The following is a 15,048-nucleotide window of genomic DNA, read 5'->3' as shown; positions in this document are numbered from 1 at the left end:
GAAAATTTTGTTTCTAAGATCCAACCTTTTTTTTTTTTTTTTTTTGATATGTTGGTGTGGTTTCTTTTTACTGTTGTTTGTTATTCCGTTATGAAAGTACTATGATTTATTGATCTGTTCTTTGGTATTTGGAAGTTTGAGTTAAAAAAAAAATTATCTTTATTGTTGAAAGCATTGCAGATGTCCCCCCCTCCTTTTACCCCATTGACCCCTCCTCCCCACTTCATCCGTCTCCTGCCTTCCCCACACTATTGTCTGTGTCCATGAGTTGTGTACATATGCATATAAACTCTTTGGTTTATCTCTTCCTGCACACCCCCACTCTGTTCACAATTTTTTGCTATGATGAGCAACGTTGCTAGAAATTGCACACATCTGCTGGTGTACAAGTGCAAGAGTTTCTCTAGGTCATTGCTACCCAACCTTTTTCTTTTCACGGAATACAGAAAATACTAGAGTATTTGTATTGCATCCTTGAGTAAGAAGTCAAAGTGCCTTGAGAGCAGTGATTCATTTTAAGACCACTCTCTCCAAGAAAACCTGTCAATGGAACTGGCGGAACATAGGTAGGGAAGGTTCAAATGGACACATTGCTTGTTAAAAATACTTGCTTAAATTTGCAATCCCACTAGCAGTGCATTGCTGGGAACCTCTCTTGGCCCACATTGAATGCATGATTGGTGTTGTGAGACTTCTGAATTCCTGTTAATTTAGCATCTGTAAAATAGTATCTGATTGTAGTCTTGATTTACATTTCTTTTTACTGTTGAGTTTGAACATCAATTTATATTGGTTCTCTTTGGTGAACTCTCTGATTTTGGCTTGTGCCATTTTTTTTTTTTTTTTTCCCCTAATGTGTTGGCTAACTGGGTTAAAGGTAGTTTTTGTTTTTCTTTATTTTATTTTGTTTTCCTTAATTTGGAATATAAATTGAATACTGTTTTGCAAGTATATTTCTCTTTACTTTACATAACTTTTGGTCACCATACGTTTTTAATTTTTATATAGTTAAATTTAGAAATCCTATATAAGTTTATTTATAAGTTAGGTACACTAAGTTAGGTATTTTTGTTTCTTATTTAAGTAAAATTTTTCTACATGAAGGTATTATATCATTTTATCATTTCTATACAATTTGCCTTCTCCTTTTTCATATTCTCCTGTCTTTAATTTTTTTTCTTTTCTTATTGAACTTAATAGACCTACAGGAGAAGATTGCATATAAACAGTGGGTATATAGTTAGAGATTCTAGTTTTTCTTATTTTGTTTTGTTTGTTTCTTTTATTTACTGACGCCAAGAAAGCTGTCAGCACTGTACTAATCTGGATGGATGTTTTCCTCTTGGCAGACGATTGTGATGAGCCCCTGGTGTCTGCCTTGTCGCAGGCGTCTTTCAGCAGTTCATCCGAGCTCTCGAGCAGCCACGGTCCTGGGTTTGCAAGGCTAAACCGAAGAGATGGTAAGTCTGTCTCCCTCCCCCGCCCCCATTGGTTCATGATGAATCTCATTAATTTTCTATTCTTTTAAAATAAAATCATTATAAGCGATATATTGTAAATGGAAGTAAATTTCTAAGTAAGCAAATGGTAGTAGCTCACGGGATATACATGATGTGTAGGATTGGTTCTGGAATGGCAGGGGGATGCAGCCCATGTTCAAATCCTATGTGATCATTTCAGCACCTAAAGAATTGAATTCCTTCAATCTGGCAGGCTTTTTAATGTATCCTACAAAATAAACTTTTCTACAACAATAGAGGTGGTTCCTGGCTTACAATGGGTTGACTTAGAATTTTTTTTTTTACTTTTTGATGTGCAAAAGTGATACATATTGATTATTTCCTGGGCTAGTGGTATGTGTACCACACTGTCTGGGGCTGATGGGCAGTGGTAGTGAGCTGTAGCTCCCAGTCAGGCACAGGATCACAAGGTTAAACAACAGACACTCTGTAGTGTACTGTGTTGCCAACATTTTTGGATAGTGTGTTCTGGGCATGTTTAAGGTAGGCCAGGCTAAGTTATGGTGTTCAGTAGGTTAAGTGTATTAAATGCATTTTTGACTTATGATATTTTCAACTTAGGATGGATTCAGTGGGAGGTAACCCTATTGTAAGTCAAGAAACATCTGTATACAGTCATTATGTATACAGTAGCCATAATTTCTTTGGCCCTCTGTTTCAAGATAAGCAAGAAAGTTTGCAAGAAGAAGTAGTTTTAGAAGTTGCTAGTTATTTAAAAATAATAAGCGTTCGGTGTGTTTCATTCTCAGTGTGGGTAACGTGATTTGCTCTCCTGTCGAGGAACGGGAACTGAATCCGCCTTCCTTTAAGAGCACTCAGTTCATACTGCTGACTCCTAGGTTGTGTTTGATTGCCCGAAGACGTTTAAAGGAAAGTGCAGATAATTAAATGGCAACTTGCTGTATGAAAAAGAGAGAATTTCAAAACTCTGTGCATTTAGGGACAGAACGTTATTGTGGTTCCTTTTTATAATCTGCTAAAGCAAAAAAGATCTGTCCATGTACTCTATGGCAGTACTAACACAGAAAACATGTTTAACAACCATAAAGCAGTAGACACATCATACATTATTAAAACTGTGATCTGTTCATTTATTATCCTCTCCTAGCATGCCATATGTCAGCCCACTTCTTCCAGTTTTACTCCTTGACGTTATCCTTGGTTCTGCTGTTTAATGTTTGAGTTCACTGAACCTTAGATATAACAAATAGATCATGTGTGCATGTGTGTGTATGTTGGTTTGTGTTTTGCCATCTGGTACACATTATAAATATCCAACAGCTTAGCATGATTTTAAGTTTATTTTAAAATTTCATGTCATATTATTTGAGACAATTACTTATGTCTGTTTCTTTTCTTATTGTGTAGAACTGATGTAACTTCCCTGTGTTTCTGAGTGTGAGAGTATCAACTGAGAGTAATGTCTGAGATGTTTGTATCAAAGGGAAATTTAGGAAACCTTGGATATATTTGTGTCAATGTTTGTCTGTTACTTTTATTTGCTTTGTAAGGAGAGTTATTGGTCACACTGGACTCTCTCTCCCTATTTTCAATTCTGAATTCCTGATTGAGCATAGACAAGTGGTCTCTCCTAAACCCTCTGAGGCCCGCCCTGATCCAGTGCCCGTGGTCCTCCCAGTAGGAACTCTGCCGGCACAGCACTGCTCTTAGAAAGAGGTCTATCTTGTCCTCCTTTAAAGAAGAGCAGAGTTTAACATTTGCCACTACTCCATTTGAGGAATAAAAGCTTTCACAGGATTTGGTCCTTAGAAAGAGATACAGAATTTAATTGAACTCTCTTTATTTCATTTGTTGAGGTTCAATAAATCACAAAAAGTATATGTAAGTTATTAATTGGATAAAATTATTTTTTTCATTAATTCGTATACTCGTCAGAAACCTCCATCAGTGGGACTCATTTTCATTCTTAATTCATTTCTATGGCTCTTGGTGAAACACAATATCAAACTTCATGAATCTCATTTGCATGTTAATGAAACAGAGAAACAAAACAGGATCATTTTAATTATCTTTTGCTGGTTGTCAACCTACTTGATTACATTTTTCTTTTTCATTTAGTGTTTCTTTTTTCCCCCCTCTTAATTACATGAAGCGTTCACAAAGGAATGTCAGATTTTGAGTGATTTATTAAAGGCTATATATTATTCCTGGTATGGCAACATTTCTTGTAGTATTTACATCAGGCTATGGAAGTGTATTCAGCCATGTCCGCAGGTCATGTATACATAAACCAAATCAGCAAATAAAAGCCCTGGTGTCCTAGAAACACAGGTCGGGTAAACTCTTTCTGTGGAATCTGGAAAACTTCGAGCCAAAGATGGACAGACAAGATGTGAGAAATCAAGATCCACAACCCACGGCTGTCCAACTGTGGAAGAACTGCGAAAATGACTCGGCCCTCTAATGGGGAAAGGAGAAAAGATTAATGTTCCTACTTCTGCCATTAGGGAAGAAAAATTAATCTTTTTTGGGGGGGGAGGTATATTCATTAAAATTTTTTACTTGAGTGCCATTGTGGGTGGAATTGTGTCCTTCAAAGGATACATTCAAATCTTGACCTTGATACTGTAAATGTGATCTTATTTGGACATAGAGTCTTTGAAGATATAAGTTAAAATAAGGTTCTGTCAGATTAGAGTAGGCTCCAAACAAGGCCTTATCAGGAGAATAGGATTTGGAGACATACAGAGACAGAAAAGACAGATGGAGGGTTGGTAAAGACAGAAGCAGACATTGGAATGATGTAGCTACAAACCAAAACAAGTCATGGAATGCCAGCAACTACCAGAAGCAAGGAAGGATTCTTCTCTAAGGCCTACTGAGAGAGCATGAACCTGCTGACACCTTCATTTGGGACTTCTAGGCTCCAAAACTGTAAGAGGAAACATTCTGTTCTTTCAAGCAGCCCATTTACTGATACTTTGTTCCAGCGGCCCTAGGAAACCAGTACAAGTGCCACGGAGTAAGTAACTCTTCTCATGCTTCCTTTGCACTGGGAAGATGCATCTCAATTGGAACCTGGCAGATTTCAAAGCTCAGAGACATGTAATCCAAACCTCACTATAAACAACACATACAAAAAAACCATCACTACTAATCCTGGCTATATAATGGAATTAAATCTCCCTCTGCCTTCACATAATATTTCTATTGTTGCAGTTTCAGTATTGTTTGAATTATAACAGGCAATTTAAATTTTTACTATTGTTGCCCTGGCCAGTTTGGCTCAGCGGTTAGAGTATCAGCCTGCGGTCCAGAGAGACCTGGGTTCGGTTCCCACTAAGGGTGCGTACCTCGGTTGCAGTTTGTCCCCAGCCCTGGTTGGGTTGTGCGGGTGGCAACCACTCGATGTGTCCCTTTCACGTTGATATTTCTCTCTCTCTCTCTTCCTCCCACTCTATCTGAACAAAATATCTAAAAAATGTCCTTGGGTGAGGACTAAAAAAAATAAATTTTTGCTATTGTTGATGTACAAGTTCTAGTGCACCATTTGATAGTCCAAGTGTGTTCTTAGGGCAGAATTTAAAGAAGCGATATATGTAGAACTGTTCCTGGGGTGGCAGTGTAATTCCAATGAAAGTTTTTATTTCCATGTACTTGGAAGCCTGGGAAATGGGTTATTGCAAACTGATGTACTTGTGTGTACAAGTAAAACAATAAAGCAGTAAGATTAAAAATAAAATATTTGTGTGTGTGAGTGTAAACACAAATATGTCCATATGTTTAAGTATATAACCAATTGCTTCCATAACTGACAAATACAGGGATACTTTGTTTGATTGCACTTTACAGATGTCGTTTTTTATTTTTTTATAAATGGAAGTCCAGACCTCTGCCAGAAAAAAGATTACAATTCGCGTTATTGTGATACTCGCTCTATTGTGGTGGTCTGGAACTGAACTGTAGTATCTGCGAGCTATACCTGTTTTCTCTCATCTATTCTGAAAGATCAGAATATTTCCTTTGTTGTCAAAGAGTTGAATATGTGTCTATATTTTCACGTTATATATATATTTTTAAACCACAGCCCTTCTCCTCCAAATGCCTGTAAAACAGTGCTTTCCCAGGCACATAGGATCTGCTGTTACAATCAAGCATCTATCTGTGGCAAAATTAGCATATTTAGTTAATTGACACAGAGAATTCTCATTCTTGGATATACATCTGATGATAATAATTATTACGTTCTATGAAGAATTACTTGGTGATTCTTACTGCCCTAAATCATTGTGCTTGTTCACATACAACTATTATGCTTAAATTAAAATCCCAAAGATAGGTTCCCAAGATATGAATGATGCATGTCATTGCTTAAGAGGACAGATGAGGTGAATGTTTCCCAGTGTTAAACATATTGCAGGAAATCTTTTAGAATTATTACATTAAAAAAAATAATAACATTCATGTTTGGGGTTTCTTTGCATAAATTCCCAGAAGTGGAATCCCTGGGATATAAGGCAGTTCCATTTTTAATGTTTTGGATGACTCCATACTGCTCTCCACAGTGTCTGCACCAGTCTGCATTCCCACCAACAGTACATGAGGGTTCCCTTTTCTCCACATCCTCACCAGCACTTGTTGTTGGTTGATTTATTGGTGATAGCCATTCTGACAGGTGTGAGGTGATATCTCATTGTGGTTTTAATTTGCATTTCTGAAACACTAATTCTAAGTATATACGCACCCCCATGTTCATTGCAGTGTTATTTACAATAGCCACGATTTGGAAGCAGCCCAAGTGTCCATCAGTAGATGAATGAATAAAGCAGCTGTGATATACTACTTGATGGTAAAAAGGAAAAATTTACCTCTTGCAACAGCATGAATAGGCCTGGGAAACATTATGCTACGTGAAATGAGCCAGTCAGAGAAAGACAAGTCCCATATGATTTCACTCATGTGGAATCTAATGAACAAACGGAACTAACAAGGAAAATAGAGACAGATTCACAGAGAGCGGGCTGGCAGCTTTGCGGGGGGCGCGGGGGTAGAGTGACCGAGCAAAAAAAAAAAAAAAAAAAAAAGGAAAACTCATGGACACGGACCACAGTGTGGTGATTGTGGCGGGGAGGGAGGTGGGAGGAGGTGGGAGAGGGTAGAAGGGGATAAATGATGATGGAAAGAATAGAATAAAATAAAATAAATAAAAAAAACAACAAAAATAATACCATTAACATATTTAGTAACCAATACTTTCTTTAGGAGGAAAAGAATTGGAGATGAATTTTGTGCAGGACTGAAAAAGACTCGAGCCGAAGGGACGAAGTGCCCATGGGCGCAGTGGGTGGGTCCCAGGACCCGAGGCGGGCAGGCCGGCTGCCACCTGAGGACTGCAGTGCTGACTGCATCAGGAGGCCTGTCCTTGTGGAGTCTGTTAGAGACACAAGAGTTTATGTCCTTCTATATCAGCTGCTTCCCCACCACACCCAGGATCTGCGCTGAGTAAGCCCTTGGCACCTCAATAATTCTTTGAGTTGCAAGGGTCCCACATCTCCATGCTGGTTCTGGCTGTGGCACACGACTTCTTATTAGCTTTGTCTGATTTTTCTTTCTCGTGGCCTAATTTATCTCTGGGATTAGGAGATGTACAGTTCTTAAAATTGTGATGAGAGCTCTTAAATCCGACTAAAGCCCCGGAAAGTCGGGTTCCTGAGAGTCACCACTCTAGTCACAGAACAGCCGCTTCCCCAACGCACTTGAACCTCAGCTCACCAGCTCTGCTTCTCTCCCTGGTGCTCGCTCCCGTGGATCATAAAACAGGGGAAGAGCAAACACGCTGGTATTAGACATAGCTGGGATCAATTCACCACTCCTGGGTTTAAATCCCTGCTGCTTCTTACTCATTTAAGGACAAGAAACATATTTTACCTCTATGCTTTAATTCCCTCATTTTCTATTGGAAGCACAAAGAAAGTACTGAGATGCTACTGGCCTCATTGAAGATGATCACAGCGCTGTGGTGTGGTCACGCGAATTACAAAGGCACAGTTCCAAGAGAGTGCTAAACAGTTTCGAAGTGTGACCTTCCAATTAACCCCATTTTAGCAAACCTCACAGGACCGAATATATACATTAATTTATACAAAGGTAATCTCAGGGAATTCCGGCTTCCTCATAACTCTGGTGGGAACAGTTGATTTATTCCTGGTTAAGCAAAGCAGGGTCAAAGATTTATAGTTGCATTTTATATGTTCATAATTAGCTTGAAGTACCAAAGACATGCTCTTAAATATCCTTAGTCGAAGTCTGTGAATTAGGGTGACCTGATGGTTTTGTGGGAAGTATTTTTACTTTTTTAGTAATTGGAAATTGGTTTATGAGGTTGAAAAAAAACTTACTAGCATTTTGATGACGGTGAGAAGAATGAATGAGATCAAGTTCATGGTCAGTGGTGTGTCACTTGTGCTTCTAGGTTGTATTTTGTGTACTGGCCTTGGGAGGTGAAATAAAAATGGGTAAAGATTTACATCTTATTTCTCGATATGCTTATATCCACTATTCATTAAAGCCGAGGAGAGTTTGCTGTCACCTCTGGGATTAATATAGAGTCACTTCTCTTCTTCTATCGATTCATTTGATTTGACACCAGAGGTGATTTGTCCACCTGACGGTTTGGTTCTCTCCTGCCTTTGGACATTGCCCTCCCTTCTGGGCCCCCATCCTTAAGGATGTGCCCCACCCTCTTCTAATGCTCTCGCCAGTGTCTTGGTAGTCCCCCTGTCCCTTCATCGTCCTTGTCTGCTCTGTAGCACATTTCCTTTGGCTCTGAATCAATCTGATGATGTAATGTGAGTGAATGTGCCAAGTAGCCAAATCCTGAGTAATTGATAATGATAAAAAATGCTGGTTTTGCCCAGCCGTGTGGCTTAGTGGATTGAGCTGTGGCTCAGTGGATTGAGCGGCGTCCCATGGACTGAGAGGTGTTGGTTGGATTCCCAGTCAGGGCACATGCCCAGGTTGTGAGCTCGACCCCCAGTAGGGGTCATGCAGGAGGCAGCATGCTGATGCTCTCTCATTGATGTTTCTATCTCTCTCTCCCTTCTCTCTCTAAAAATAAAATAAAATAAAATAAAAACATATTTTAAAAAATGCTGGTTTTGCAATCATAAAAACTAGATTATAATACTGAATTGTGGGTGGCCTTGGAGAAATGACATTTCTTCTCTTTTTTCCCTTTCCTATGAAAGTATGGGGTTGAATTTGAGGATTTTTAAATTCTATGACAATCCACTCTTCTTATTTGTAATAGTCTATAGGCAATGCCTTGTTTTCTAACTCTAATAATGGAAAGTTTCAAAGCATGGGAATGAGTGAAATTGAACCTTGAGGCAGATTGTCCTTATAAGTCATCTCAAACTAGAAGACATAGAGTGCTCCTGGCGTAGGAAATGTCTTCAACTGTTATAAAATCTAGGAATTCAGATTAAAAATATGACCCCACTGAAACTGATACAATGACTCAAATTTGGTCAATTAAAATATACTCATGCCATTAAAAGTTATCAATAATATATAACTTACATTTCTTTGTATATCTCTTAATATTTTTTACGTTGTTGAGTAGGGAAATTTCACATGTAGGTGCGGTGAAAACAAACGGTGAGTTAAGTAATCAGGTGGTGTGTTAGGTTGGGTTCTCCAAAAGGACACTCTGGGCTGATGACTGAGGTGCCCAGCGGGGGCAGCTCCCACGGGAAAACAGGGAGGGAGTGGAGGAAGCAGGACAGAGAAAGGGAAGAAACCAAACCATTTCAGGTGAAGTCTCCCACACAGCCGGACGCCCCAGGACACTCTAGATGATAAAATTTTACCTAAGACTTTGTTCTACTTCATGGTCAAGAAATTGAGTTTAGCAAGGTGGCCAGCTGTATGATACATTTAGAAAACATTAGTGTCTCAGTCAGCTTGGGCTGCTATAATAAAATACCATTGACTGGGTGGGTGGCTTAAACAATAGATATTTATTTCTCACAGTTTGGAGGTGGGGAAGTTCAGAAAAGGGTTTGGTTCCTGGTGAACAAAAAGGTTTGGTTTCAATAGATTTGGTTCCTGGTGAAAGCCCATTTCTGGCTTGTAGACAGTGACCTTCTCACTGTGTATTCATAGGGCCTTTCCTTAGTGTGTGCATGTGGGGAGAGATCCCTCCGTCTTTCTCTCCTTATAAGGGCACTAATCCTAAGACCTACCCTAAACTTTGTGACCTCCAAAAGTACCTAATATTATCACATTGGGGGTTACAGTTTCAACATATGAATTTTGGGGAGACACAAACATTCAGCAAATAGCAGTTGGCTACATTTCTATAAACTAGTAAACCAATTAGAAAGTGTTTATGGCTTAAAGATAATCTGAGAGAAATCAAGGTGGCTAGGCCTTCAGGGGAAAAGGTTCAGAAAAAGGAAATACCATATAGTGAGCCTGACGTTTTCTGTGCCAAATAAAGAGCTTTGAAATAGATAAGAAAATGGACAGAAATAATAGGAGAAATAGGCAATAAAATTTAAACACAAAACATTGTGAGGGGTTTTTAATATAACTCTCTCTGTAGCTTATTAAGAATTAGGCAAAAAAAAAAAAATCAGTGGAAATATAGAAGATTTTAACAGCAAAGTTGACAAATTTGAGAAAATATGTACATATGTGATTTGTTGCAAAATAAAACTCTGCCTCCAACAACTCCGGAGTACATATTCTTATCCAGTGTGCTAGAAGATCTACTTAAATTTATTCTGGGTTCTAAACAAATCTCAGAGGATTAAAACCTACACAGTAAGTGCCCTGGGTACAATTAAACTAGAAATCAATAATTAAAAATATTAAAAAACCTAGAAAGGTGTGGAATTTAATTCTTTAAAAACTTATCTTTATTGTCGAATGTATTACAAATGTCTACCCTTTCCCCCCCATTGACCCTCTCCTTCCTGTTCCTGCCCTCCTTCTGCCTTCTACACACTATTGTCTGTGTCCATTATACACATAGGCATATAAATTCTTTGGTTTATGTCTTCCCACTCTCCCTCCCTCCTTCCCTTTGAGGTTCATCAGCTTAACAACCAATTTATACTTCTTGATCCATTCACCTTTTTGCACCCATCCCCCCAGCCCCTCCCATCTGGTAACCAACAAAAAGTTCTATTTATGAGTCTCTGTTCTGTTTGTTCATTTTGTTTGTAAATTCAATTGTTGATAGATGTGTATTTATTACCACTTTATTGTTCATATTTTTTGTTCTTCTTCTTCAAGAAGATCCTTTGACATTTCATATAATACTGGTTTGGTGGTGAACTCCTTTAGCTTTTTCTTTTGTCTGGGAAGCTCTTTTTTTGCCCATCAATTCTAAATGTCAGTTTTTCAGGATAGCGTAATCTTGGTTGTAGGTCCTTGTTTTTCATCACTTTGAATATTTCTTGCCACACCCTTCTGATCTGCAAAGTTTCTTTTGAGAAATCAACTGACAGTCTTATGGGAGCTCCCTTGTAGGTACCTAACTGCTTTTCTCTTGCCGCTTTTAAGGTTCTGTCTTTTTCTTTACCTTTTGCATTTTGATGATGATGTGTTTTGATGTGGGCCAGTTTGGGTTCATTTTATTTAGAACTGTCTATGCTTCCTGGACTTGTATGTCTATTTCCTTCACCAAGTTAGGGAAATTTTTTGTCATTATTTTTTCAAATAGGTTTTCAATTTTTTGCTCCCTCTCTTCTCCTTCTGGCACCCCCATGATGTGAATGTTGGTACACTGGAAGTTGTCCCAGAGGCTCCTTACACTATCTTCATTTTTTTGGATTCATTTTTCTTTTTGCTGTTCTGATTGGGTGTTTTTGCTTCCTTATATTTCAAATCAATGGTTTGCTCCTTAGCTTCACCTACTCTACTATTGATTCTCTAGAAACTATTCCTTATTTTAGTTAGTGCATCCTTCATTTCTGACTGTGCATCCTGTATTTCTGACTGGTCCTTTTATATGCTCTTGAGGTTCTCACTCAGTTCATTGAACATCCTTATAAACAGTGTTTTGAACTCTGCATTTGTTATGTTGCTTAGCTCTATTTTGTTCTTTTCATCACTTTGACTATTTCTTGCCACTCCCTTCTGGCCTGCAAAGTTTCTTTTGAGAAGTCAGTTGACAGTCTTATGGGAGCTCCCTTGTAAGTAACTAACTGCTTTTCTCTTGTTGCTTTTAAGGTTCGCTCTTTGTCTTTACCGTTTGCATTTTGAATATGATGTGTCTTGGTGTGGGTCTCTTTGGGTTCATCTTGTTTGGGACTCTCTGAGCTCCCTTGTAGGGCCACTGACCTCTCACTACCTTGGAGGATCACCTGTGTGGGTGCCCACCACACAGAGCAAGATTTACTTCAGTAGGGCTCTGGTACCCACTGTATCCACAACTTGAGTGTGTCGCTTGTGGAAGTGGTTGGGTGGCACTGCTTCGACGTGGTCTGAGGTTGCCCACTGGGTGTTCTGGCTCTGGGGCAAGATCAGTCACTGCCTGTGTTCTACCTGGGTCACCAGGCATAAGCTACAAAGTGATCTGCAGATAACTGCTTCTAGTGCTGGGCTTGGGGCCACTTAGCAAGAGGTATGGGGCTTGCTAAGGCTGGATGCTGCTTGTTTGAGAGAATTTGGGAAAATCTGAAGCAGGAGCCAAAACAGGTCAATCTTGTGGTAAAGCTTGGGTGGTCCAAAAGTTCATTGGGGCAGAGCCTCAGGGAATCACCAGGGAGGGGTAAACTGTGTGAGTCAGGTTGCTGGAGTCCCAGATATGGCACACATCTGCCTGCCTTGTTGGGGAAGGGCTCACCAAGGGAACAATGGCCTCCACCAGCATGTCTGTCTGGGAGAAAGCTGCCTCTCTAGCTCTCACCCCAATGCCAAACAACTCAGTTCTTCTCTGTATGTCTCTAGTGCCTTTCAAGCTGCCTGTCCCATGCTGGAGCCTGGAGGGAGTGAGTCCGAGTAAGTCCATGCGAAGGCCCTTTAAGAGGAACTACCTGGGGTTTCAGCAGCCTCAACCTCCCTCAGCCTCAAGTCCTGCTGATTTGTAAAGCCAGAGTTATGGGGACTTCTCTTCCTGGCACTGGAACCCTGAGCTGGGGCCAGATGTAGGATGGGGACTCCTTGCTCCTCTGGTAGGAACTTCCCAGCCAAGTAGCCTTCATGATTTTTATCTGCCACATGTGGGTTTGGAACCAGCCCATCCACGCCTCTGCCCCTCCTGCCAATCTCCATGTGGCTTCTTGTTTAATTTTGTAGGTGTAGAAATTTCCTTTAGCTCCATCTCAGGCAGTTCTGAATGATGATTGTTCTGTAGTTTAGTTATAATTTTGATGTGGTTGTGGGAGGAGGTGAGTACTGTATTTACCTACACTGCTATCTTGACCAGAAGTCTGGAATTTAATTAATATACTTCTCAAAAAGAAATTTCAATGGAAATTAAAGAACATTTTAACTCAGTGATAACCAAATACTTTAGATCACAATTGTGAGCTGCAGCTTAGACCAAATCAATAGCCTTAATTGCATCTATTACAAAAAAGGAAAGCTAAATCTTAATGACCTATGCATTGCATACTTCTCAATTTCTCAAGAAATTAGAAGAACAATAGATAAAACAGAAAGTAAGGAATAGGAGAGAAAAAAAGAAAAGTGCATTTATTAACAAAATTGAAAACATGCAATGCAGATAATTGATAAGACAAAAAATATAAAAGATACTTTAACAAACTTCCAATAATTGTGAAAATTTAAAAAATTATATGAAAAGCATGGCCTACAAAATTGAACCCAAGAAATTAAACAGAACATTTAAATATTCTTCTGTCTGTTAAAGAGAGTAAATCCATAATTCACGTGCTCCAACAGAGAAAACTCCAGGCTAAAATGCCTTCATATGTGAATTTTTCCAAACACTTTAAAGGAATATATAACTCTAATCTTACATAGTTGCTTCCAGAGGATGGAAAATGAGTCAAAATACTCCCCAACTCATTCTACGAGGCCAGCATAAAACCTTGGTGCCAAACCCTGTCAAGGACAAACAAGAAAGGAAAATTAAAAGCCACTGTCTTTCTCATGAATATAAATGCAAAATATTCTAAACAAAGTATTAGCAGACAGTGTGAAGGGCCTCAGATTCGGCCTCAGAATGAGAATGTCCCCTTGGCTGGAGTGTCCGTGTGCTCTGACAGCGTGGTAGGTGGGTAGCCACAGGAACAGTGAAGCAGGGGCTTAGAGCCCCCTCCTCAGATTCTTGGATACTGTGTCTAAATTTCCTGAGCACCTTCCCCAGGAGAGGACAGAGCAAAAGTGTGAGCAGAGTTAGCCATCTTTTTCGTATATACTAGTATTAGAGACGATTATGATTAAAGATGTGCTGTAATCTATCAGACACTTCTTCCTTCCAAGTACTAACCAGGCCCGACCTGCTTAGCTTCCGAGATCAGGCGAGATCGGATGCATTCAGGGTGGTGTGGCCGTAGACTATCAGACACTTCTTGAATGACGCCTCCCGTCAACCCCACCTGTTTCTCCAGCCGGTGTGGTGAGGACCAAGTCCAGCTTCCCACAGGTGTGACAGGGCCTCATCTTGGGCTGTAACCCTTACCTGTGGCTTCCTGTCGTGTGGCTTCCCTGATGCTGAGGGATGGTCTGCCCCGGGAATCCAGGGCATCACACATTCTGTGGTGGAGTAGGGGGTGTATTGCCTGCCTGTGAGCTAGCCTCGGCCCAGAGAGGATGGAAACTGGTGGATAAAATATTCCCCCTTTTGTCCTCAGGGTAGAAAGTTCTGAAGATGTATCTTATAAGGCTTCCCAGAAGCGTTAAACTGCTTATTTTATTTGTACATTTTTTCCTGATTTTGACTGTCTTCTGTTCCTCATTGAGCTTCTTTAAGATAATTATTTTGAATTCTTTGTTAGGCAGTTAGTAGGCCTTCATTTCTTTGTGGCTGGTTACTGGAAGTGTATTGGTGTCCTTTGGTGATGTCGTGTTTGCCTGATTTTTTGTGATCTGTGTGTCCTTGCATTGTTGTCTTTGCATTTGAAAAGCGTCACTGGGCAGGTCCCTGGGAAGGCAGGATTGGTCCCAGACTCTGTCTGAGAGGGGCTGGAACCAGCTCACAGGCTTGCTTCAGTGTCCACAGTAGGGACCACGGTCTGCAGGCCTGCGTCTGGAGACATGGTGGGTGTGCTCCTGCCTGGTCCCTGGGTGGGCTGTCTATCCCCTGACGGAGGCAGAACAGGGCTAGCGATGGGTCACAGGGCTGTTTTAAGATCTATATCAAACTAAGGTCAGCAGGTCTGCTTTCAGGGGCCTGGAGGAATGTGACTCCTGCCAGGTCACTGCGTGGGCAGGACAACTCTTGGATTGTGGCCACTTCAGCAGGCACAGGCGGGTGTGTCTCCCTCCAGGTCCCGGAGTGGGCAGGGCTGCTTCTGGACCTCGGCTGAAAGGAGCTGGAGCTGGGTGATAGGACCACTTCAGTATTCACAGTCAGACTGAGGCTGGG

The 15,048-nt window shown here is 40.3% G+C and overlaps 1 protein-coding gene across 7 annotated transcripts in view; it reads left to right on the top strand.

The window, feature by feature from the left end:
• Positions 1-15,048, top strand: part of CNTNAP4 (contactin associated protein family member 4) — a 253,729-nt gene that overhangs the window by 36,196 nt on the left and 202,485 nt on the right. For all 7 annotated transcript variants that reach the window (XM_036274253.1, XM_036274254.1, XM_036274257.1 and 4 more), the window contains exon 2: positions 1,350-1,460. In XM_036274253.1, the coding sequence (XP_036130146.1) occupies positions 1,350-1,460 (111 nt within the window). The remainder of the gene's footprint in view (positions 1-1,349; positions 1,461-15,048) is intronic.

This window comes from Molossus molossus, unplaced genomic scaffold, assembly GCF_014108415.1.
Source record: "Molossus molossus isolate mMolMol1 unplaced genomic scaffold, mMolMol1.p scaffold_m16_p_21, whole genome shotgun sequence".
NCBI classification, from domain to species: domain Eukaryota; kingdom Metazoa; phylum Chordata; class Mammalia; order Chiroptera; family Molossidae; genus Molossus; species Molossus molossus.
The sequence above is the reverse complement of the archived record's forward strand: the minus strand, read 5'-3'. Positions and strand labels throughout refer to the sequence as shown.